The sequence below is a fragment of the Primulina huaijiensis genome, chromosome 4, assembly GCF_012295235.1.
Source record: "Primulina huaijiensis isolate GDHJ02 chromosome 4, ASM1229523v2, whole genome shotgun sequence".
NCBI lineage: Eukaryota > Viridiplantae > Streptophyta > Magnoliopsida > Lamiales > Gesneriaceae > Primulina > Primulina huaijiensis.
Window position 1 is genome coordinate 21,122,288 of NC_133309.1, and position 27,743 is coordinate 21,150,030.

At 37.0% G+C, this 27,743-nt stretch overlaps 1 protein-coding gene and 1 pseudogene across 1 annotated transcript; both read right to left on the minus strand.

The window, feature by feature from the left end:
- Window positions 1-210: 210 nt before the first annotated feature.
- Window positions 211-2,018, minus strand: LOC140975385 (uncharacterized; annotated as a pseudogene).
- Window positions 2,019-9,138: 7,120 nt separating this feature from the next.
- On the minus strand, window positions 9,139-11,386 carry LOC140975386 (polygalacturonase-1 non-catalytic subunit beta-like). Its single transcript, XM_073439079.1, has 2 exons — window positions 11,255-11,386; window positions 9,139-11,101 (listed from the first exon to the last, which is right to left on the minus strand). The coding sequence occupies exons 1-2, from the start codon at window positions 11,309-11,311 to the stop codon at window positions 9,278-9,280; spliced, it is 1,881 nt and encodes a 626-aa protein (XP_073295180.1). The 5' UTR covers window positions 11,312-11,386; the 3' UTR covers window positions 9,139-9,277.
- Between the last annotated feature and the right edge of the window lie 16,357 nt (window positions 11,387-27,743).

Genomic DNA, 27,743 nt, shown 5'->3' on the forward strand with positions numbered 1-27,743 from the left:
TCGGGTTTGCCAAAATGGTCGAGAGACAAGTACGACCAAGAAATGAAGCCCCCCTCCCATATCAAAAGCTTTTTATCTGAATTTAAATCACCAAAGACTAATCCCATGAAGCTGTAACTAGATCCTCAACTAGTTCCCAACCAAAGTATTTGAATATTTAACACATATATAAATTCATTAAAAAGATGGTTCATACTCAACCAAGATCAGAATACTTACCAGTACTTAATCAAGCCATCCCAGCCACAGGTTGCCACTTTACTTTGTTCTAGGGGATGCCACGCAGAACCAATACAAACTCCGTCATGGCACTTGAGAGTTCTAAAAACTTTACAACTCTTCCAATCCCAAAACCAGCACCGCCCTTCACCATCACCTGACATTACAAACCGCCCATCCGGCGAAAAGTTGACCTGACAAGCATAGCCAGCAACTATGTGCCCCGCAAACCTCTTCTTTTTATTCAGCTGGAACCTCTCTCTGTTACTGTATATAAGTATCTGATTATCCAAACTCTGACAGGCAAGCCAGTTTTTATTTGGATGCAAAGAAATAGAAGGCATTGAGTGCATGTGCGGCTCACTAATATACTTGATAACCACCGGAATCCCAAACTCCCATACCCGCAGCGATTTATCATCACTTGAAGTCACAAACCTTCTATTATCATCCACGAAAGTTATTGTATTCACGGCCCCTAAATGTTGATCATACTCCTGTGTAATCTGCCCTGAATTCATATCCCACTGTACAATCTTCTTATCACTCATCCCTGCCAGTAGTACGTTCTGCTTATCATCATCCGGGTTAAGCCTCACAACATAAGGAATCTTCCCAGTCGAAAAAGTCGATATCACCTGTCCAGTCTCTGTATCCCAATACTTAATATTCTTATCATAACCAGCAGACAGAAACTTTGTCCCATCATTAGTAAAGTAAATATCCCTCACGGCCTTGTTGTGCCCCATGTAGGTTCTCATGCATTTCCCCGAATTAAACACATCCCATATCTTCACCTTTGTATCCATTCCAGCAGACAATATCAAATGACCATGCCGGGGGAAAAATCTGATAGCCGAAACCCCCTTAGTATGGCCACTCCAAGTGTGAACCATTTTCTTGGGTATATAACAATGATCATTACTTGCCTTGGCATCCTTAGGAGGAGCAATCCAAGACCTCCCCTGATAATCTTGCTCCTCTTTTACATGAAAAGTACTCTTATCAAGGTGAGACTCCCCCTTCTCCCTCTCAACCCCTTCCTTCTCAGCTTTCTTCTTAGCATGCTCCTCCGCGTATTTCTTCTGCTCCTCCGTCAACTCACCTTGCACCCACTCCCTCTTCCCCGCCCAGGGACTCTTCCTATTATTCATCAACCAAGTCTCGCTCGCAGGATTCTCCACCTCCACTGCATCAACCACTTCGTCATTCCCCTGATTCTCGTCCATTGTCTCCTTCTTCTTCTCAAGTTTCCGCTTCTTCTGCTCGTGTTGCGGGATATTATAAACCGTAATCCCATCATTCTTCTCAAAACGCACAACATCACCGACATATCTATTCTCAGAGGGATCAGTAGCGTACCCGAATCTGTAGTAAGTGTTGTACTGCTCATCAAACACAAACGGCTCGATAGACGCGTTCTCGACAAATCCCAGCTTGTGGTTGCGGAGACCTTGAGCCAGCCCGTCTTTGGCATAGGGGTGCGCGGGGCCGACAATGGGGGTCCAGAGCTGGTCGTGGGTGGGGTTGAAGGAGACAACGTGCTGGGTCGGGTCGAGGGGTTTATGCGCCTGCGAGTGAGCTTGGCCGGAGACGGTGAGAGACAGCATCGTATCGTCGACTATCGGGGCCACGGATTTCGAGGGAAGGGGAATCCGGGTCGGGGAGGAATCTGGGTCGGAGTTGTCGTGGTTCGGATCGTTTTCCCCGGCGTACGAGAATAGCAGGAGATCCATGTTTCTGGTATCTACGGTTCCGCTTGACGGGAAAACGAGGAAATCGGGACTAATATAAATGTTGATTTAAAAGGATTAAAAGAGAATTTATTCAAAACAATATTTAAAATTTAATTTATTCAAAACATTAAAAAAATTATAAATTTGAACCAATAATTAGTTTCTTGAGTTGTTCTAGAGTTTTTTCTATTTTTTTCATTCTACAAATTCATCACATTTCAAAATAACCATCATCTGTTATTTGTTCTTCACCTCCACGAAGCATCATTTCCGAGTCCATCGTTAAATAATTACGTCAAGAATAAGGAAAAGGAAATTTTTTCAGATTGAGTTGGAAGATAAAATAGCGAGAGATTGTGTATCGGTATAACCTTAAACCTTTCAATTTGTTGTTTTTATTACAGTAGATTTATTTTTTGAAATTGAGTCATGTTCTAAAACTCGACTCCAGATCATCAAAACTCGAGCAAGCCCTATGATTTTCGGTCGTGTTTTGATGAATCTGGGTCGCGTTTAAAGAGACACGAACCCGATGTCAAAATCAGACCCAGAGAAAGCAAATTTTGTATGATCGTGTGTGGGGTCGAGATTTCATGAATCTTTTCATGTTTTAGATTCATAAATACTCGACCCAGAGATTGCAAACAATTTAAATGTTTTTGAAATCGCACTTACGTTTCTGATATTAGTTTTAATAAAAGTCGTGCTCGACCTAGAATGAACACACGACACAGTTTTTAGCATCATTTTTAGTTGGGACGAGTTAAAGTGTATGGGTCGAGCTCAACCCAGATTGAAAAATCGACCCAAATTAGCAATTTTTTCATGCCAAATAATAATTTTCTTTTGTTTTAAGCAGATTTATTTCTCAGCCAAACTTGAAAGAAATAAGTTTTATGAGAGCAATGTGACATTGAGGTCTCATTACATTGATGCGTCTGATAAAATACGTTCATTTTTTAACAGAAATTGAGTTGGAGCAGTTGGTCCAACAAACTAAATTCGGTAATTTAATTAGATTTGCGAAAGATTATATGAATTCGAATCAGATTTTGCGGTCTTTGATAAGTAGACAGACCTGTTATAGTGGGAGTGAAGAATTTTGGATGGTGTAACGCAAGAGGCTTGTACGTTTTTTGTTGTTAGAGTATTGTTTGCTCACTAGCCTCAATTGCTCTAAAATTTATCTCATCATACCTGAGGAAGATGGATTTAGGCTTAGATATTTTAGTGAGAGATCGAACATATGTTTATGTGATTTGAAGGCTAAGATTGATGAATACAGAAATGGTGGAGGTGAAGAACTGAATGTTGAGAAATTTAAACTGGTCAGCCTTTATTTTGTGGCAACTGTATTGGGTCCTCAACGTAAAAAGCAGACATGTTACACTGGACCAGGAGTGGAATAGAGTAGTTGATTAATTGGATAGTTTTAATAACTATCCATGTGGTAGATTAGCTTTCGAGAAATCAGTTTATGGGTTGCGAAAAAAGCTCGAAAGTAAGTTCATAAGTTATAAAAAATTGGCCAAACGATGTAAGAATGATCCAGACTTTAGTGGGCTCGGTAGCTTCCTTATTACTGACTTTATTAATCTTTTGCAGGTAAATAAATATTGTATTTTTAAAAAAAATTATTTTTAATGCTGAAATCATACTAATATACTTGTGTAACGTCTTTTTGCTAGATTTTGGCATATGAATGTTTTCCATATGTTGGTGAAACATTTTCTACTCGTAGAGAGGGTGCATATATCCTGATACCTCGGATGTCATTGTGTGTCAAAGAAATGGAGTAAAAATCATTCTCCTTGATGGAATATGTCACCAAATCATTCGGTAGTGTTTCAGACGAGGTAAGTACGAAGAATCCAATTTATTTATTTTTTCATTAGCTAATATATTATTTGTTAACTAATATTAATAAATAATGTAGGATATCGTAAGTATGCTTACTCCGACTCCGGCGGAGCTAATGTCTACGTATGATTTGTCTGACAATTTTGTTGATTCGACTCCCAATGTAGTGACCATTCGCATAACAGAGTTGATTAGTTAGGGTGTCAAAGTTGTGTGTAGTCAATATTTATTGGTCAATCCAGAGCATGATGACGTGTATGAGGATGACATGGATGAGGATTGACCGTCTCACCGACCATCTATCTCTAGAGACAGGGTTCATACATATCGTTGGCCATCTATAGATAGGTCTCGTGCATATTCTCATTGACCTAGAGTATTGGCTCTCTGGGTATTGGCTCTCTGGCATAGAATGACAGAGCCAACTCTATCTCCATTTCTTATAGATAAGACTCATGTAGCTCCCTCACCCACAGACAGAACTCTTTCATCTCGTGCAGATATGTATGAAGTCTGTCTGACAAGTTTGCATGACAGACTTACGATGCTACAAAAGGATCAAGCCGATGGATTTTCACATATCATAGATGTACTGAGACACATCCAAACAGATATATCGAACTTAAAACAGACGATGGGGAGACTGCCTTAGAGACTGTTGTTAGTGGTAAATTTTACCAATATTGATATAATTTTTAACTACATGTTTAGCTTAAAATATTTTACCAATATTGTTGCGGTCTATATTTTGTATGTTTAATTTTTTAAAAATCTTGTTTATCATATGGTGGCGAGACTTCGTTTAGAGTACATGAAAAGGGGTCGTTCGAGAGGGCTGAGAGAGTAGAGGAGGAGGTGGAGTGATAAGACATTATTTACAATACATGAAGAAGGATAGGAGCCGTTTGAGAGAGAGAGAGGTCGTTTGAGAGGGCTGAGAGAGTAGAGGGTCAGGTGGATACACAGTGAGAGATAAAGGTGTAGAAACAACTGGTGGCAATGAGACATTGGTTACAGTACATGAAGAGGGAGAGCCGTTTGAGAGGGAGGGGTTGTTTGAGAGAGCTAAGAGAGTAGAGGATGAGGTGGATACTACAGTGAGAGATAGAGATGCAAACAACTTGTGGCAATGAGACATTAGTTACAGTAAATATAAAGGGGGAGGAGCCATTTGAGAGACTACAAGAGACGCAAGAGATTGTAAAGTGCCAAGAGTAAAGTGTCATCATTCTTTCTTTTCAACCATGTATCATCGATGTTGTCCCCGAAAGTTCTCTACCAACATATCACAAACAACATATGAGCTTGCTCGTCGGTGTCTTATACGCCTTCCTGTCAAGTTACAAGTGTGTGTTGTAGTATGTACGAATATCAAAATGTTTGCATCGTTACGTTTTGAAGTCCAATTTCTCCGGCTATAACCTTGACTTATGCATCGAACCTCATATACACTTGGAGAAGATTCCACACTTTCGAATTCAAAAGAAGAGTTCAAAGCAATTTTGGATAACTCTTTTTCACGGGAGCCTTGCTTGAAATTCCTGAACAAATAGAGGTTAGAACTATCGGTGAATGAATATGTATCATTACTATTGTGCACATGGATATCAGTATCATCCAAATGCATATCAACAATGTGCATGATGTCATTTTGCTGAATGAAGTTATTATCATCCAAATGCAACTTAGTCATTTGCTCCACATTATTTTCTCGACTGAACACATTATTTATTTTTATATTTTGATTTGAACAAACAATATTTACATCTTCCAATACCTCATTGTTTCTATAATGATCATCAGAGACAAAAGTTCGATCAAAATATTCATCATGAAAATCCTTTTCATCATCATCATTGTATTCATTTAAATAAACGTGTAGTTCCAACAGTATCAAAAGTTCTATCCATCTCATCAACATCCACAGTAGCAACAATATTGTGTTCAACTTTGACACAAAGTACATATCTATCTCTTGCACAACCAAAATATAAGTACACTTTCAAATCATTATCATTCTCAATATACATAGGACGAATATTGCAATGTTTCACATCAGGTAGATAACTTAATCTCAACTGTTCTGTAACTAGATTCATAACTCTGTATATCTCACATCGTAAATATTCCATCGAATAAATTTCAGAATCCACAAGAATCGCTGCTCACTTACCGGTAGACCAGTGACACCATTTAAATATATATTATCTTCATTAATTTCACATTCACCGTCATAGTTTAAGACAACGACTATTGGCATCACCTATAAAGTATAAAACATATGTTAGATACTATAATCCAGAGTAATAAAAAAAGTATTAATTCAAAATATTTATTTCAATAAAAAAACCGATCCAATGTGATGGAACTCGACCAAACATGATGAGATGCGACACAACATGATGAAATCTAATCTAACATCATGAGATGCGACCCAACATGATGCAACACGACCCAAAATGATGAAACCCGATCAAACATGATGTTATTCGACCCAACATGACTAAACACGACCCAACATGATGAAAATCAACACATAACTCGACCCAAAACCTATTCTAAAACCGAAGCAAAACCCGAACCAACGAGGTGTAACTCGACCAAAACCTCTAACAAAGATGAAACTCAGGCCCAGAAACTCGACCCAAACCCTTGAATCTAGCCTAACACTTGTAAATTACAGAGAACATTTCAATTTTCATCGTAAAACAACAAAGAGATCATTATAAAAATTTGGATATAAATAACATATACTTTGTAAACTTATATTTGCGCTTTTCAAGTGATCTTTGCTTCAATATTTTCTTTGGTTTTTTTAGGGAACAGAGAAACATCAGGATTTTCAAGTGGTGGAGAGAACGAACGACAACATAGATGACAAATAAATTTTTCTATAAAAAATAATAAAAATTGGTATTACCTAACTTAATTAGTGCATAAATAAGTCCACACTCTTTCACCAAATAAAAGAATTCAGACATCCTTCATTTGAATTAAATTTTAAAGAGTCGTTTATTTTTTATTGACCCTTGGTTGAACGCAGAGAGAATGAGATGGAAAGAATCTGAAATAGATATAATTAAAAAAATCAACAATGTGATTTTAATAGTTTATTGTGTTTGAAATTTTAAAAAAAACAAATAGAATTGTATATAATTTATTATATTTTATTTATACATAATATTTATTATGCTTAATTTTTAATAATTTATACAAACAAGATTTATTTAAGCAAAATATAATACAATTTAAAACACTAAATAAAATAGAGGATTTAACAGGACAGATAATTAAATTTTAAATTTAATTTACAGTTCGTTAATTGAAAGTTGGCCTTCATTTGATTTGAATCATGTTGTCAGTATTTTAAATTTATTTTAGATGTTTGGCAAAAACTTGTATGAGACGGTCTCACGGGTCGTATTTGTGAGACGGATCTCTTATTTGGGTCATCCATGAAAAAGTATTACTTTTTATGCTAAGAGTATTACTTTTTATTGTGAATATGGGTAGGGTTGACCCGTTTCACGGATTAAGATCCGTGAGACGGTCTCACATGAGACCTACTCTAGATGTTTATATCGATCTTGGTACTCATTAAGATTATTTATTCTTTTCTAATACCTGAAACTGACACGGGGCGAACTTGAAATCACGAACGAAGTGTTAGAAGAGGATTGAGAGGGTGTTCTGGAGTATCCCATCTACTACGAGATATATGCAAGAAAGATAGCAAAGGACGAACGAGGCCTAATGCATGAAAGGAATCACAGTCGAAACAGAACGTTTAATGTCTATACTACTGTAATATCACAATCATTCATTGAAATTCTTTTCGAAATTTTCCATTCAGGCTCTAACAATGGAGAGCAAGTAGATATATACAGTTGTTATCGTGACATTTACGAATTATCTGAAAGGAATATTTTATTCCAAAAGTCCATTAAGATTTTATTTCGATTTTGCACTTCTAGAGAAATCTTATAGATTTGGTTTCCTAGATATAGAGAATCCTATTATTATGAATTATTTATTTAAGTAGGAAACTTATCTATAAGATATAAAGTATTTGCTTTAAATTAGAGTTTGATTCCTATTAAACTCTAGTTTTCTTTGTTGATAGATAAAAAAGATTCTTGAAGATTTAGGTAAAAGGAAGTACTTAACATAAAAGGGAGAACAATCATTGAAGAGGGTGACACAAGGAGAGAATATTTGACTGACGGCTACAGGAGCTCTGCTGGAATTAATTCAGTATTTGCGTAAGGAGCTTGAGTGTCCTGTCTACCACGTGATCGTGTTGCCGATTGGTGTTGCCAACACTCAAGAACAACACTGACGCAGAGTGTTGATTGAAGAGTGGTTTCGTTTGGTTTTATTGCAATACGTTTTTTATTTTATGCATCTATTTTTAGTATTGGTTTATTTTGATGCATGTTAATTCCTTGGAGTATTAAGGAATTTAGTTTAGTTTTATTTCACTAGTATTGATTTTGGTGTAAACGATTTACATTTTTCTTAGTGATTTTTTTGCCATGAGGCATCGCACAAGTATTAGTACTTGTGCATAATTTAACTCAAGTGTCTACTTGTTAAAGTTATCTTAGTGTGCTAAATAATTAATTTCCGCTGCCGTGTTGTGTGCCGTGTTGACAACACCGAGCACAACACTGAATTCTGATATACTAGTTTTAAATAATTATTTCCTGTATATTTATGCGCAACAATCCTTTCACTATCGTTATAAAATTTGTATGATAAAAACGTGCATAGCCCCGCGACGGGCCTTCGGTTGTTTGTTCCCTCGAGTATTTTTGGCAGTAAAAAATAAAAGAAACACGAAGAAAAGAGAGGGATTGTCCCAACAACAGCTGGAAAATTGTGTTATCTTACCTCACACATTAAAGCAAACACAGATACCTATATACTATGTCGTGTATTAGGACCATCATTATTTCTCCCTTTCGCATTTATGATCTTATCACTTGCATCAGTATTCTCAACTGTCATTTTGCAGCATTTTGAGTTGCTCGTGAGTGAGCGATTGATTTCGTGATCATAACACCGCGCCAATCTTGAAATTTAGTGGATGGATGGAAAATGTTGTTGCCTACCGGTGAAAAGTAGCCTACTGAATCCAGGTTCTTTTTAGATCATGTGGTTTCTTTATATTTTTATTATCTAAGTTTGTCCATCCTGTTTAATCCAAATTGTGGTTTGTCCATGGTTCACAAGGTGAATAGCATAGTAGAATGGAAAATTGTGGAAGAAACAGTTAATTTTGTGGAAAACATTGTGGATATGGTATGACCAGACGACCTCAGGGCAGGAAATGTAAAGGTTTAGTGACACAAGAATCTGACTTCCCAAGTATAAACAATTGAATGTAATACAAAGTAAACTTAGAAGATAATAATAATATGAATAAATTGAAAGTTCAAACCAGTGGTAAAAAAATAATCTCAATCTGCAACTGTCCAAGTCATGTCATTCTCAAAGATCCAGTGGCAAACCTCGATCTTTCCTGGACCTGAACCTAAAGAAATGAAGGCTCCATGGCCAGGGCTCCACGAAGATGTATCGATATGACATATGGCGACACCGTGGTTTATGGTTGCCTTCGACTTGGGGTCGAGGATATCGGCTTCGTAGACTCGAACTTTTGGAACCGAGTGACAATAGTAGAGCGAGTAGGGGAACAAGCTCTGGTGACAAGACACCGATTTAGTGACTTTCCCAGAGTTGATTCCCTTAACTTTCCCGATGATGATGTCGCCTTTCGACCCTTTTGTGTTCTCTGTGGTACGAACCACAATGTTACGTCCCAGCATGGATGTCGCGAAGTCGATCATATCTTCGATCGAGGTCACACAACGCTTGGTCTCACCCGGGCTAGGTGGTCTCTCACACTCGCTTAATGAATCAGTCAACATTTTTGACATGGTAGAATTGTCGTCCTCTGCGTGGAAAATCTTCTTCAATTCGTCCACTTTGGACGTGGAAAAGGGTAATTTCGACACGATCACTCGCGGTAAAAACGACCTTTTAGGCATTTTGTCACGGATATCAGGCATAGGGATGACAGTACCACTTTTCAACATCTTCTCCCGGAAGAATTTGCCTGGCTCCACCACCCATTTGCTAACCTTTTCGCCTGTGGCTGACAAAGAGGCACCCGCGGCCGAGCTTACATTGGGCAACCCTGTAAATGTGACACCCTTTTTGGCATAATCCTTGAAAGTGTTGTTCACTCCATAAATCTTGAAATCAACTTCTTGACCTACGGCACCATTGCCATAGCCACTGAATTTATCTGTCCCCTCGTTGAAAGATTTCCCGTAGTTCTCAAAGTCTACCTTCGCAGCATTGGAATTCTTAGCGTATGATTGGAAATTGTCGTCTCCCACATTGGATTGGTCCCTGTAATTCTTGAAACTTTCAGTGGCTGCATTCCCTTGAATGCCGTAATTCTTGAAAGTATTTTCAGGGACATTGGCATTTGTCCCATATGAAGTGAATGTAACATTTGCAGCATTCCCACTCTCGCCGTAATTGGTGAAAGTCGAGCCCAACACATTCGAATCCTTGCCGTAGCTAGTGAAATCGTTCGCTGCGCCGTTACCGTTTTTGCCGTAGCTGGTGAACTTCTGGTCGCCGGAATTGGTTTCATCGGTGTATGCAGTAAAGGATTGTTTCCGGCCATTGCTATCGTCCGAATACGAAGTGAAGCGGAGATTTGGCACGTTAACCTGTTTGTTGTAGTTGCTGAAATCCCCTGCTCCGCCGGTTGCAACGGTGCCGTAGGTATTGAAGCTCTGGTCAACCACATTGGCCTCCGTGGCGTAGCTGGAGAATTTATCTCCATGACCGGTGGAGTCACGGCTGTAGCGGCGGAACGAGTCCACCGAGAGATTGTCCCCGTCGGAATAGTTCTTGAAAGAATCAACCCCCGCGAGCCGGTTATTTCCATAGTTGGTGAAGTTTTTGTTTAGGTACACGGCGAAATTCGCATTGCTGTCGTGCTTCTCGAGACTCGGCGATAAATCGGAGAAGCAGAGGAGGATAGCTTTGACGCAGAAATCGGGAAGATGAGAAGATAACGCCCGCTGATCGGCGAGTTTTGAGAAACCGGCGAACTCCACTGCGGTTAACGGCGAAGCTTTGTCGAGCAAGAAAACCGGCATCGGCACATCTGTGGATATCTCTTTCTTCCAGTAACGGATCAAATACCCCTTCGGCGTAAACGGGTTGTCCCTGGAAACATCTCCGGCACCGGCGAATCCCACCTGCATTAACATCGGCAACAATAACACACACATTACGATCAATTACAACGCACATTCACGCTCACACATGAACAAATATCAAATACATTCAAAGAAAAGATTCCAAGAAAACAGATTTATCAAGAAAGGATTACAGATTTATCGAGAACTCACGTAGAAAATCGTGGAGGAGAAGAGAAGGAGAAGGATAGGGAAGAATCTGGAGTGCATCTTGTTAGTGAGAGAAAGAGAGGGACTGGAAATGGCGTGGGTTGGTTCTTGTTGAACTGCGGTGTAAGGAGAAGAGTAATTGAAGAAGGTGGGGAAATTAAAAATTAAAAATTAAATATTAAAAATTAAAATAGGAATTTGGAAATTAAATTAATAAATTATGGATAAAATTTATATTTAAAAAGACAAATAAATAAAATTGAAAATTTCTTATTTAAAAAAATATAAATCTCCCCGATCATGCTAATGAGGCCAAGAAGAATGGGCGTTGGAGAGTAGTTAACATGAAATTGTTTTTAATGTTTTTTTTTTCGAATTTGTTTAAAAAAATCCAATCTCAATGATCAAATTCTTATTAACGTTATTAATTCTACATATATGTTGTGTGTATGTAAATTTATTTTTTGATGTTTTTTAGTTAAGTTTTTTTTATATTAAAGAAATAAGAGATTGTGTTTAAATGAAAATTTTAGAGATGATATTTGTAATATTTTATCATAAATAGAATAATCATACAAATTTATGATATTTTATAATAGTTTTGTGGATTTTATATGATATTTTATATTGTTATCGTACCAATATTACTTTTTTTTTTTTGTATAATATGATGAAAAGATATATATAATAATTGATTTTATGAACAATCAAAATATATATATATATATATATATAAGTATTGCTGACGTGATTTCCACTCTCAAGATCAATGAAATGTTTATAATGGAGAGTTGAATAAACACTTACAATTTCAAATTCTTCTGTTTCTGAAAGTGTGTTTCTGAAATGTTTTAAGAATTCAGAACCTGATCTCGTTCTTGGAAAATGCAGTAAACTAGTTTGATAACTGCGGAAACAGTCCAACACTTTAATGAAATTAAAAGCAGTAAGACGTAAAACTTGTTTCTGGATGTTTGAAGGACAAAATCCTTATATTTCCCCCATTTTTCTGTTTTCCTAGAAAATATCACTAAAAAACTTTGATTCGTACATACTTGTACAAATCCAACTCAGTAGGTCTTACCTTTGTTTACTGAAACTCCTGATATTGCAACGCAAAACTTAATAGATTTAATTTTGGGAAAGACTATTTCCTCATATTACAAATATTTCTCACTTTACAGTAATTGAAACAATGAATTAGTGTGAATAAAGATATCACATATGATTTTCTGAATCTGATATGTCTTTAAAGTGTGTGTTTGTTTTCTGAGCCTTTGAAAAGCTTGAGACTTTTTAACGATTGTTCACGGTAAATTCAGAGTTTAAGAGTTGGAAAATTTTTGTGAATTCTTGATAGACCTCTATATAGTTGATCTTTAACGTTCAAGAAAAAACAACTCTTTTTCCCGTTAAGAGTACCTGAATCCAAGAATAGCTTTGCTTAAGAGAATAATAAATGATCTTATACGGTTCATTTAATGTCATTAAATGAAGTGTATTTTTGTTCAGAACGGTCATATTATGTAGGGACATCCTCTGATGAAAAGTACACACAAAACAATTATCATTGGTCTCTTATTAAGGATTATATGATTCGATGTTAGTCTTAGATCTTTTTATAAGAAACTAACACGAAGTCTACTGCTTCTGATTTTCCTTAAAATACTGGTTTTCCTCAGGCATCACATCACCACAATTAAGATGACCTTAACAATTTTCCCATTTGTGTTGATGAAAAAACACAGAAGATTATAAATTAGATAATATAAGACAAGTGTGGAAATAAGAAAAATGAGAATATCAAGATCAAAGCAATGAATACAGTAAATATAGCCAAAGTAATAAAAAAAAATTATGATATTTAGTCTACTCCAGTGTTCTAAAAAGCCCGCTTAAGCCTCGCTTAAGCGCGCTTAAGCTTGAAGCTCGGCAAAAACGCCTCGCTTCGGAGAAAGCGGAAAAAAGCGAATTAAAACGTTTAATTAAGCGTATTTAAGCACAATTAATCACATCTATTTATTTTTTAATTCTTTTATTTTGAAGGTATGTCTTTTTATTTTAAAATAATAAATTAGGTTTATAATTTAGATGTTTATTTTTTTAATTTTAATTATGATTAAGCATGTCTGATAATGATTTGACAAATATTTAACATTTTTAATGTGGTCTAGTTGCAAAAACAAATAAAGATTGTAATTTTGAGATTTTTATGCTTCTATAAATATGAGAATTAATGCATCAGACTTAAATTTATCATATTTATGTATTATTTTATCTATTTATTGGTTTGAGATAATTACAATTACACTAAAAATAAAAAACGCTTTTTCACGCTTAAGCCTGTGCTAATCTCGCTTAAGCTTGAAAAGCTTGGAGCTCGACATCCACGCTTCGGGGCGCTTCACGCTTTTTAGAACCTTGGTCTACTCATCATCATTTATTTCCTCATCTATACTCTAAACTTGATCTTGTGCATGTTTTGTTTCTTCTTCTACTCTTTTTTTTTTTTTGGCATCTTTGAGATTGATCACTAATGTTTGCATCTAGAGCTTCGACTTTGGAATCGAGTGAATAGAGATAATTTTTATAGTCAGCAGCAGAAAATGAAAGATCAATCTAAGCAAGTATGACATTTGCTTGAGTTTTGACAAAATTTGATTTGAGACCAGAAAGTTGAAAAGCCATCTTAGTCTCGTCTTAGCTAATAGACAGCAATTGTTTGGCAGACGATCTTTGAATAAGTCAAAAGCAGATTCAGCATCATCTTTCTCAAAAGTAATTCCCTTGAAAACTTCAGTGATTTTGTTGCAGTTGCGCTAACATCCTCCATCCCAATTTATAAGGCAATCTGACCATCAATAGATGAAGATTTTGCATACATACGTTCTTTATTCTCTGATAACCGAGAAACACACATTGACTATTCAAAAGAATTGTCTACTGGATGCCCAGAATACAGAATCAGGGTACAAGTTGGATCCATATTGAGTTCTGGTTCAACAGGTATTTGAACAATATATGTATTCCCAGGCATATTTGATTTTGGATCAATAGGCATAATTTCCATCATTTATTGTTGATGTTCGACAAAGAAAATTTCAAGATCAGGAAGCACATAATCTTGGACTTATGGAGCTTCAAACATCAACAATCAATTCTTTAATTGCAGGGGTGATTGAAATAGTAGGTTGTATAACATAGGCTATCAAATCATCTGCAGCAGAAGAGAGAACATCAATAGTGACTTATGCATCAGCTTCGTGAACAATTGAATTTATTACTTCTTCTATTGCTAAACACTCGCGAACACAGACAAGTGTGATGAAGAAATTGGGATATAAAATATCCTTGGCTATATTATCGAGATTTTCTTCTTCTTTTTTAATCTTCGGTGGTCCACTCGGTTATGTGTTTTTCCAGCATTTGTGGAGAACCTTCTGTTACAACCATCGTTGGATTGGCTTTCATGATTTTAATAGGTCTGTGAGTGATGAAATACCATATGTCATCATCTCGTGCTGCAAGATGAGCTTTCATTCTAATTTTTTAGTCATCAAACTATTCTTTTGAGGACATAAGAATCTTGCTGAAGGATTCCATGGATCAGCAAGATTCCATGGATATATGTAGTATATGTTTTAAAACAAGATAAACCCCTATCTGATATCATTTGTTAGGATCAATGAAGTGTTTAGAAGGAAGAGTTGAATAAACTTTTCAAACTTCAAATTCTATTTCTTATGAAAAGTGTGCTTCTGAAATGTTTTAAAAATTCATAAGCTGGTTCGTTCTTTGAAATTGCCAGCAGACTACTTTGATAAGTGCGGAAATAGTGCACAACACTTTAATGAAACTAAAAGCAATAGAAGGCAGTAAGACAACTTTTTTCTGGAAGTTCAAAGGAAAAAACCCTTCTACGCCATTTTTTCTTCTGTTTTCAGAAGGTATCACTAGAAGACTTTGATTAGTACACATTTGTACAAACTCAATTAAGTAGGTCTTAACTTTGCCTACTAAAACTCATAGTATTACAACACAACACTTAATATATTTAATTATGGGAAAGACTCTTTCTTCATATTACAATTACTTCACACTTCACAGTAGTTGAAAAAATGAATGAGTGTGAATAAAGATAACACAAATGATCTTCTAAATCTGATAAGTCTTTAAAGCGTGAAACGTTCCTTAATTTTTAACTTTAAAATCATAATTTTTTTTTTATAAAATTCGAAACATTCATACAAAATTAACTCAACATTTAAAAGCCTTAAATGCATAAAAATCCATAAATCGTCAACCACCAAAATCGTACGTCAACTTTTAAAATACTTCAAAATTAAACTTCAAAATAAAGCATAAAATCTCTCAATAAATAATCCACAAAATATTTGAGTAAAAACTTTAAATACTAAGTAAATGCGAAAAATAAATGTCCCTCGAGAGTTTACTGCCGGACTCGATTCACTCAAGCGTTAGCGCCTCTCTCAAAATCATTCCCACCTGCAACCATCCAAACCTAGTGAGTCTAATGACTCAACACGTTCTAACCATGAGTAACAAATAATACATATACAGTCACATGCATAAAAATCATACTTTTATTTAAAATAGCTAGCATAAATAAATCATAAATCAGTAAATCATAAAGCTTTCTATCATAGTATATCATTTTTGGATGAAGTTTGATCTTTGAAAGTGACTAGCTATAATCTTATCATCATGTGATCGAATGATCAGTCTTAGCTCACCATTGTAAATGGGGGCAGGTGCTGGGCCTCGTCCAAAATGGAAATACGATCGTCGGGCTCTCTCTGAGACCTTCTCGCTTCAACGGACTCTCTCTGTAGATTTTTTCCTCACGATATCCCCAATCATATAATATCATATCATGTTTGTTACAGTCAATTCACATCCTTCAAAATGTTTTCTTTCTTTTTTGTTTATAAAATATCGCGTCCTTCAAAATTCGTAAAATAGCATTTTTCCAGGAAAAATCGTATAGCTTTAGAATATATATTAAAATTTCATATTTTCATCATAAACGTTTTAAAATATCATTTATCATGTATTATGATTCTTCGAGACAATGCTAAATCTTTCTTACTACTCGGGACGTAAAATAACCATTTTACCCTTGGACTCTAAAAATCCTGATTTTAACTTTTTCTTACTTTTAATTACTCAAGCCTATCCCGAATCATCATATAAGCTTAAATTTGACATCCAACATTTTCTTAGACATAAACCCGAGCCTTTCGATTTATTGACTTATTAACTAAGCCGTGAAGCGTTTTAAATCCGAATTAATTCCAAACTTTATATTTTAATCTCAAATTTTAAACATAGGTTTTTCAAACCTAAAATACCCCAGTGAGATATGAATCAACCCCCGTGAACCACGGTTCGAGCTCCCTATTTTTCCCAAGCCATTTTCGAACCCTAGCCCTTCATAGCCATGTTTTCCCCAAACACCCGGGCTAGCCTCGATCCATCATGGACCAGACCAATACCAGACCCTCCTGGACCCTACCTGAACCACTCTTGACCAGCACCAAACTAGCCCAAGCCACCCACAGCCGAGCTTCGCACCCCATGCGTGAGAAAACCCTAGTCGCGACTCACTCCTTCCTCCAGCCACCATTTCAGGCCGCCTAGGGACTCATCTAGGACCGCACCAGACCCTGTTGAACCAGCCCCTGACCGGCCCTAACCCTGCGCATAGCCCTAGCCTTGCATCCCATGTCCGAACCCCAGCTACCCCAAGATAGCCGCGGCTCCTCCTCCTTGCACGTCCAAGAGTCCAGCCATGCTAGGACTCTCCGTAGCCTCTCAACACAGCCCAAACCGAGCCCTGACCAAGCCCTGGCCAAGCCCAGGCGCTGCCTTCCTAGCCTAGCCGTAAGGAAAACCAAGTTTGTCCATGAAACCCTAGCCTATATCCATCAACCATGCACGGCTCCTCTTGATCCTGTCCAGCCCTCTTTTGTCCCTTAAACAACCATTTTTCTACCCTTTTAACGTTCTATATTGGTAGGGTACCCATTAGAAATCATAACACGTTCATATATGCATAGAATCATCAAAACTTTGGAAATATTCATCAAAACGTTAAGAGATTTATACTCAAATATTTTTCATGCAAAAACACATAAATCATGCACAATATGATTTTAATGATGCCAAAGAAATATTAGTAGTGTGCCTTTGCATTTAAAACACTCAAATATTTGATCGTTTGTGTGGGTTGCGGAAGAGGACGAACGGGCGTCGAACGACCTTAAATTTTTGCTCTTCAAATTTCGAATTTTTTTGAGTGATGTATGCAAATCTCGGCTGCTATGTGGCTCTAGAACCCTAGGTTTCCTTTTTGTAATTTTTGAAAATTTGGGTGTTAATGAGTTAGGGTTTTGGACTTTTAGTTTAGGGATAATTATACCCACTAATCTTAGGTAAATTAGGCCTATTAAGACCTATTTAATTTTAAAATAAAGTTTACAAAAATTTGTTTTCAAAGATAATAATTTTCGAATCTTTAAAAGTCTTTCGTTTGGCTAAAATCGGCTTCTCGGATAAAATCGAGCTCATCTCATAAAATAATTTGGACTAAAAAATTTTTTAGAAAATTTTAATCATATTTGATCATATTATTGAGCCTCAAAAACATTTATCAAAAATATTTTTATCTTGGTCGTCCTCGGTCTCCTTTCCCAGCCTATTATCGAATGTTCAGATAAAATCTTCAGTTTTCATGAAATCATGTAATTAAACCTTCAATCATATGATATGTATCATTTAAGCATTTAAATCAATTAAATAAATCAATTAAGAAATTTAAGTAATTTACATACATACAGTTTACGTGGGCTGACTTTTGGACGTTATAATTGCGTAGCATCGATACTTGGAAGACATTGTGAACTTCTGCGAGATTAGATGGCAACGCCGCTTGATATGCTAATGCTCCCACTCATTCGAGTATCTCGAATGGTCCGATGAATCTTGGACTGAGTTTATCTTTCTTGCCAAATCTCATAACACCTTTCATAGGTGCTATCTTTATAAATACGTGGTCACCGACTGCAAATTCGAGATCTCGTCTTCTTTTATCCGCGTAGATTTTCTGTCGACTCTGAGCAGTCTTCATTCTGTCTCAGATCTTGGCGACTATTTCTGCGGTGTGCTGAACTATCTTGGGTTCCATCGTATCTCTTTCTTCTACCTTGTCCCAATGGATAGGCGATCTACATTTCTTTCCATAGAGTGTCTCGTATGGAGCCATTCCTATAGATGACTGATAACTGTTGTTGTAAGTAAACTCCACTAGAGATAGCTTCGGTTCCCAACTCTGTTGGAAATCGATCACGCATGCTCGGAATAGATCCGCTAAAATATGTATGAATCTCTAAGACTGATCGTCTGTCAGAGGATGAAATGCGGTGCTGAATAGTAGCTTGGTCCCCAAGGCCGCATGCAAACTCTTCCAGAATGATAAAATGAATCGTGTGTCTCTGTCCGACACTACAGACACTGGAATTCAATGCAGTCTGACTATCTCTAGAATATATAGCTCTGCGTACTTTGTCATAGAAAAAGTCGTCTTTACTGGTAGGAAATGTGCTGACTTAGTAGGACGATCCACTATTACCCAAATGGCGTTGAATCTTTTCACCGTCTTTGGCAATCCTACCACAAAGTCTATAGTGATGTTCTCCAACTTCCACTCGAGAATGGGAAGTGGTTGGAGCATTTCCGCTGGTCTTTGGTTCTGAGCCTATACTTGTTGACACGTCAAGCATTCGGATACGAAGTACATAATATCTCGTTTCATTCCCAGCCACCAATATAAGAGCTGCAAGTCCTTGTACATTTTTGTACTTCCGAGGTGTATAGAATAAGGGGTACTGTGGGCTTCTGTCAAAATATCAACTCTAAGCTAATCTCCACTAGGAACCCATAGTCGCCCTCGATATTTGACAATGCCATCTTCGACTGAATATAACATTCTACCTTTTGATTCATCTCGTTGTCTCTATTTCTGCAGTTGCTCATCGTTAGACTGTCTGGCTTGAATTCTATCTCATAGAATAGGTTGTACTGATAAAGTGGCGAGATTAGGGGCCTTTCCCCTAGCATAAACTTCAAGATCAAATCTTTGGATTTCCGTTTGTAGAGGTTTCTGCACTGATAATTGGGCCAAAACTGTTCATTTTATACTCAAAGCGTCCGCAACTACATTAGCTTTGTCGAGATGATAGCTAATGTCACAATCGTAGTCATTTACAAGTTCTAGCCATCTTCTTTGTCTCATGTTCAGCTCTTTTTGGGTGAAGAAATACTTGAGGCTTTTGTTGTCCGTAAAGATCTTGCATTTCTCACCATATAAGTAGTGTCTCCAAATTTTAATCTTGAAAACGACTACTGCAAGTTCAAGGTCATGCGTCGGATAATTTTTCTCGTGGGTTTTCAACTGTCTAGACGCATACGCTATGACTCGATCATGTTGCATGAGAACTGTGCCTAATCCTAGTTTCAAAGCATCGGTATAAAACACATATTCCCATTGTTCTGTCGGCATAGATAAAACTGGCGCGACAGTGAGTGCTTGCTTAAACTGATCAACACTATTTTGAAACTCCGGTCCCCATAAAAATTTCGTATTCTTCTTCGTTAAAGATGTCAAGGGTACTACAATGGACGAGAAACCCTTGATGAACTTGCGATAGCAGCCAGCTAAACCCAAGAAACTGCGGATTTCCGTTACACTTTTAGGCACTGGTCACTCTTTAACCGACTAGACCTTATATATGTCGACTTCTATTCCTTCTCTCGAAACGATCTGGCCTAAGAATGCCACCTTCTCTAGCCAAAACTCGCACTTGCTGAATTTTGCATATAATTTCTGATCACGTAATACTTGCAAGGTCGTCTTCAAGTGCTGATCATGCTCCTCTCGTCTCTTGGAATAGATCAAAATTTCATCGATGAAGAAAATAATAAAATGATCGAGGTACGACTGAAATATACGATTCATGAGATCCATGAAGATCGCTGGGGCATTAGTCAGTCCAACAGGCATCACTAGAAACTCGTAATGCCCATATCGCCTTCTAAAAGTCTTCTTAAGTACATTTGCCTTCTTTTCTCTCAGCTGGTGATATCTCGACCGAATATCTATACTTGAAAATACCGAAGCTCCTTCCAGTTGATCAAAGAAATTCTCGATTCGAGGTAATGGATATTTATTATTCACTGTCACTATATTCAGTTCTCGATAATCGATGCAGAGCCTCATATTCTCATCCTTTTTCTTCACAAACAGTACTAGCGCGTCCCATGGAGAGATACTAGGGCGAATGAATCCCTTGTCTAGCAGCTCTTGAATTTGATCTTCCAATTTCTTCATCTCAGCAGGTGCTAGGCGATATGGTGCCTTAGAGATCGGCACAGTGCCAGGCATCAACTCAATAGCAAATTCCACCTCCCTCTCGGGTTGGATGCCAAAAATATCGTCAAGAAACACATCTTGAAAGTCCTTGACAACTTCCACATCTTCAATCGATCGACTGCCAGTGTCGGGTACAGATATAATACTAGCAATAAAACCTTGGCAGCCTCTTCGGATATGTTTCTTCTCACGAATGCATGAAATAATGTGTGGCATTTGATTGTTCTGTGCCTCTTCAAAGATGAATGCTTTCCCATTTGGCGGTCTAATAGATACTGATTTCCGTCAGAAATTGATAGTAGCTCCATTCAGTGTGATCCAATCCATGCCCAAAATAATGTCGAACTCGGGTATTGGTAATACAATAAGATCTGCTCGAACGACATTTCTCTACAACTTGAGCTCCACATCCTTAACATGCTTGTAGAGACCATATGTTCGCCCGAAGGCACTGTGACTTTGAATCCCGACTCCACATCCTCCGTTAATATTTCCAATCGTTTCAGGAAGGATTCATATATGAAAGAATGTGTAGCTCTAGAATCTAGCAAAGCGTAGGTAACTATGCCTCTAACAATATCCTGCATGTGATAATATTTGCATTATACTCAAACAAGGCCATAAAATTCAGAAATTCATATCATCTAGGCCCTTCTAGTTTCCCATATTAGCATATTAATCCTTCGAATCTGTCGAAAATTGCCCAAATAGCTCCTTAAATTTTTCGATAATTCCAATTTAGTCCAAACGTTCTAGAATCCTTCAAATTCAGCCCACGTTTTGCCATTTAACCCTTCAAATTTTCGAATTTATGCAATTATGTCCCAAAAATTTTCAAATCATGCCAATTTCATAATTTTTCGAAAATTACAGGTTAGTCCCTTAAATTTCCAATCTTTTACAATTTGATCTCCATAGATAATATTTTAAAGAATTCAATTCATTAAGCCTTTGGATATGAGATATTCAATTCTAAGTCTTCAAGTTCAATGCACCTCGATTGAATTCTATCATTCATGCTTATTAATTCAAGTAATAAAGCAATATAAAATGCTTAAATGGATAAAATTCTGCAATAAGCGTAGTGTCTGGCTCCACTTGCTCAACATGCATCACATAAGCCCTTCTATTGGTGGGCTGCTTCTGCTTCGGGCAATCAGCAGCTTTATGCCCGCTTCCTCCGCACTAAAGCATTTGTAGGTGCCCCACATTCACTTGCCAAAGTGATGGCAATTGCAGTCTTTGCAGTACGACTTCTCATCAGTCTTCGGGACGGCTTCTTTCTATGGCTGTCCTTGCGGTTTCTGCTGCCCTAGTAGCTTCGGTGGTCCCGTAAACGGCTTCTTGTTCTGCTGACTTCATTGCTATTCACAGTTCTTTTTGCGATGCATCTCCCAGTCAATGTCCTTCAGGGACTGCTCCGCTCGAGAGGCGTTAGCAACAACATTAGAATAGTCAATCGGGTCTTCCAGCATCACATCCCGATGGATTGTCAGCCTCAAACCATCAAAGAAATGTCATAACTACTCTGCAACATCATTTGTAATCATGGGCACAAAGTGACAGTCTCGGTCAAACATCTAAACGAACTGAGCAACAGACAAATCCCCCTAGCGGAGAGTCATAAACTCTCTCTTCAACCTCGAACGGACATCAGTAGTGAAATACTTATCAAAGAATACCCTCTTGAAGCCCTCCCAAGTCAAAGTCATCAGATTCACTCTTGCTCTACTTCCACCCAGCATAAGGAAGCGTCGCCTTTTAGCAAATAAATGGTACAATGAACCCGGTCAGCATCCGCCATATCCATATACCTAAAATCACCTGCAGAGATCTAATCCATCCCTCAGTCACAAATGGATCAGTAATGCCAGAAAAGTCCTCAGGATCCATCCTCCTAAAACGCTCATAAACAGCCTCTAGTCGGACAGTCGAAGCATTCCCAACATGCTGCTCCAGTAAATGAGCCATACCGGCTAGCACACAAGCACTAGCATCCTGATTAGGTCGAGGCGGTAGAATCTCCTCCTCCTGCCTATCCTCACTATCTCTGCGAGGAACTCGTCTAGGAGGCATCTCTGTACATGTCGTCCAAACCACGTAACCAACATACATTTAAATTTAAAATTACTTCTTGCTTTTTAATTCATGTATCATATAAGTATTTAAAACTCAGCATATAAATCTTAAAACAGAAAAACTTACAGACTTGACGCGTGACATTTTGAACTTCTCGAAGTGGCAGTAACGCAACCCTTTCAGGATCCTTCGCTCTGATACCAACTGAAACGTCCCTTACTTTTTAACTTTAAAATCCTAATTTTTTTAATTTATTTTTTATAAAATTCGAAACATTCGTACCAAATTAACTCAACATTTAAAAACCTTAAATGCATAAAAATCCATAAATCGTCAACCACCAAAATCATACGTCAACTTTTAAAATACTTCAAAATTAAACTTCAAAATAAAGCATAAAATCTCTCAATAAATAATCCTCAAAATCTTTGCGTAAAAAATTTAAATACTAAGTAAATGCGGAAAATAAATGTCCCTCGAGAGTGTACTTCCGGACTCGATTCACTCAAGCGTCAGCACCTCTCTCAAAATCATTCTCACCTGCAACCATCCAAACCTAGCGAGTCTAATGAATCAGCACGTTCTAACCATGAGTGACAAATAATATATATACAGGCACATACATAAAAATCATAATTTTATTCAAAATAGCTAGCATAAATTTGTAAGCGTAAATAAATCATAAAGCTTTCCATCGTCGTATATCATTTTTGGGTGAAGTTTGATCTTTGAAAGTGAGTAGCTGTAATCATATCATCATGTGGTCGATTGATCAGTCTTAACTCACTATTGTACATAGGGGCGGGCGCTGAGCCTCTCCGAAAATGGAAATATGATCGCCAAGTTCCCTCTGGGCCTTCTCCCATAAACGGGCTCCCTCTGGGGCCGTCTCCCTCACGATATCCTCAATCATATCATATCATATTTGTCACGGTCAATTCACATCCTTCAAAATATTTTTTCTTTTTTTTTATATTAAAATTTAGTGTCCTTCAAAATTAATAAAATAGCATTTTTCTAGGAAAAACCGTACAGCTTTAGCATATATCTTAAAATTCCATATTTTCATCATAAACATTTTAAAATATCATTTAGCATGTATTATGATTTTTCGGGACACTGCCATTTTTTTGGTACTACCCGAGACGTAAAATGACCATTTTACCCTTGGACTCTAAAAACTCGATTTTGACTTTTTTCTTAATTTTATTGACTCGAGCCTATCTCAAATCATCACATAAGCTTAAATTTGACTTTCAACATTTTCTTACACATAAACCCGAGCCTTTCAATTTATTGACTTGCTAACTAAGCCATGAAGTGTTTTAAATACGAATTAATTCCAAACATAATATTTTAATCTCAAATTTTAAACATATATTTTTCATACCTAAACTACCTCGGTGAGACACGAACCAACCCCTGTGAACCACGGTTCGAGCCCCTTATTTTTCCTAAGCCATTTTCAAACCCTAGCCCTTCATAGCCCACGTTTTCCCCAAACACTCGGGCTACCCTCGAGCCATCATGGACTAGACGAATACCAGACCCTCCTGGACCCTAACTGAACCACTCTTGACCAGCATCGAACCAGCCCAAGCCACCCACAGCCGAGCCGTGCACCCCATGCGTGAGAAAACCCTAGTCGCGTTTCACTCCTTCATCCAGCCACCGTTCCAGCCCGCCTATGGAGCCATATAGGACCGCACCAGACCCTGTTGAACCAGCACCTGACCGGCCCCAACCCTGCGCACAGCCCTTGCCTTGCATCTCATGTCCGAACCCTAGCTTCCCCAAGATAGCCGCGGCTCCTCCTCCTTGCGCATCCGAGAGTCCTAGCCATGCTGGGACTCTCCCTAGCCTCTCAAAACAGCCCACACCGAGCCCTGAACAAGCCCTGGATGAGCCTAGGCTCTGCCCTCCTAGCCTAGCCGTAATGAAAACCAAGTTGTTCCATGAAACCCTAGCCTATATCCATCAACCAAGCACGGCTCCTCTTGATCTTGTCCAACCCTTGTTTTTTCCCTTAAACAACCCTTTTCCTACCCCTTTAATGTTCTATTTTGGGACTTTAAAAGTCATTCATTTGGCTAAAATCGGTTTCCCGGATAAAATCGAGCTCGTATCGTAAAATAATTTGGACTATAAAATTTTTAGAAAATTTTAATCATATTTGATCATATTATCGAGCCTCAAAAACATTTATCGAAAATATTTTTATCTTAGTCGTCCCCGGTCTGCTTTCCCCAACCTATTATCGAATGTTCGGATAAAATCTTTAATTTTCATGAAATCATGCAATTAAACCTTCAATTATATACTATGTATCATTTAAGTATTTAAAATCAATTAAATAAATCAATTAAGAAATTTAAGTAATTTACATGCATGCGGTTTACGTGGGCTGACTTTTGGACGTTACAAAGCATGAGCTGGTTTTTCGAGGCTTTGAAAATCTTGAGTCTTTTTAACGATTGTTTATGGTGAATTCAGAGTTCAGGAGTTGGAGAGATTTTATTGTGAATTCTCGAGAGATCTTTATATAGTTGATCTTTAACGTTCAAGAAAGAACGACTCTTTTTCCTTCAAGATTACTGGAATCCAAGAATATACTTTGTTAAAGAGATTAATAAATGATCTTTTATAGTTCATTTAATGTCATTTAATGAAGTATACTTTTGTTCAAAACGATCATATTAAATAGGAACGTCTTCTAGTGAAAGGTACACAAAAAACGGATATCACCATTCTATATTTTTTTAATGTCTGATATTGACCGTCTACATGAGTTTCTTCTTAGTAAGTGTTCTGATTTCCCGAATGTTCTGGTTTTCCTTAAAGTACTGGTTTTCTTTAGGCAGTAGTACATCACCATAATTAAGATGACATTAACAAACTATTGGATAGACAATTTCATCACATCCAATATTTGTATATCACTTCAGCAGTGCTCAAAAGAATTAGCAAAATACACATCTACAAGTGATTATTTTGTAATTATAATTAGTATAGATATAAATGCTTTAAAGAGATACTTTAAATGATATATTATATCAAGTAATAAATAAAAACATAAAATAACATAATAGAGTAATGTGGATTTTCAAAAATAAAAGGTTTTGTTATTTATATTTCATTTTTTTATTTGCAGTCCACTTGTGAATAAATTTTATACATTAAATAAGTGTAAATAACATAAAATCAAATGCAAATATCGTTTCTCAAAATAAAATTGTTTGTTCATGAAAGTGCGCACACTATAGTATAGCACATTAATAAAGCATGAGTTTCGCTTAGATAAATGAATGGTAGTCGTACCTCCAAATTATACTTTCAAGGTTAAGAAAATGTTGGAGACGAAGGAAATGCATGTACGTTGAAACGTCTACTATTCGTTTTACTTAAAAAATGTTAGAAATAATTTTTTAAATTAAAATTCGGCCAATTTATACATATCTATATATAAAGTATTTTGACACCATTTTAAAATAAAACATACCAACTATACTTGAAAACTCAAAAGAAAGAATTCAAAATATAAAATTGTCAAACGTTTTACCAAACCTACACTTAGCAATACTTCAAAATAAAGCTAATTCTAACATCCTCTCAAAAACCACTCAAAAAACATCATAAAAATCGTGAAAATATTTATCATAAACTTTAAATCATAAATGTGGAAAAACTAGCGCTGGTCCTCGGGTTATGTGCACCTTCAGTCCAGTAAGATCAACCATCTAGTCCTTCATTAACATCAATATCATGCTCACCTACATCGATCACACCTAGTGAGTCTATTGACTATGCAAACCATAACCATAATAACAAGTAATACATATGCAATCACATGCAACAGTGAAAATACTTTTACTTAATATAACATTTCATGAACATGCATAAATATAAACATTTTCTTTTTATCATAAACATATTCCATTTCACCATATACATATACCTTTTTCTTTTCGTTGAATTCATATCTTTAATTATGAATTTCGTATTAGCTGAAGGTCGATGGATCCATCTATGTATTACCACAGTACTGGGCGGCGGGGACATTAGCGACACTCTCACCCGTCAACTGAGTCTTGGCCTTACATATAATCGTATCATCATAATCATCGTATCATCGTATTAGTCACAATTACTTCACTTCCTTCAACATTTCATATTTTCATCACTTTATAAAAATTAAAGTAGCATTAATCATTTTTCTTTTAAACCAAACATGCAACACATCTTTCAGAGTTAACGTTTCATCATAAAATTCCATAAACATTTAAAATAAACATATTAACATATTTTACAGAATTCATGGCACTGCCAAGACGTTTACTATTTTTCAGGTGTAAAATGACGGTTTTACCCCTGTACGTAAAATTTCTCGATTTTGACTTTTTCTTACTTTTGTTGACACTAGACCATCTCAAATAATTATTTAAGTTTAAATTAATTTCTAATATTTTTATTTGGCTTAAATTCATGGTTTTCTATTTATTTCGTAATTATTAATTCGTAGAGCTTTTTAATTCCGAATCAATTCAAACTTCAATATTAAATTCTCAAATTTTAAACAGAATTTTTATTGCCTAATTTACTCTTGTGAACCATGAACCAACCCCGTGGACCCACGGTTCAATCCTTAGCCTTTTAAACCACATGACCGAACCCTCACGCTAACCCTCGAGCCATATCTTGTTTTCTTCTAGCCCGAGCCACCCCGAGCCAGACTCTTCCCAGACCACCTATGGACCCTACCGACCCACCATGACCCCTTGAACCAGCCCTTAGCTAGCAACAACCCTCTGCACAAAGACAAGAAGCAACGTGAGCATTTACCCTCGCGCCTAGGACTCCTAACCCCACTAGGACTCGTCGCCCGAGCCACCACCGAGCCCAGCCCCTCGTGAACCCTCACCAGACCACCCCGAGACCTATCCTGGACCCCTGGCCCAGTCGCGA

Coding starts and splice junctions, on each gene's coding strand:
- LOC140975386 (XM_073439079.1), bottom strand. CDS start 11,311: ATGCACTCCAGATTCTTCCCTATCCTTCTCCTTCTCTTCTCCTCCACG. Junction 11,102..11,254: donor TCTCCTCCACGATTTTCTAC/GTGAGTTCTCGA, acceptor ATGTTAATGCAG/GTGGGATTCGCCGGTGCCGG.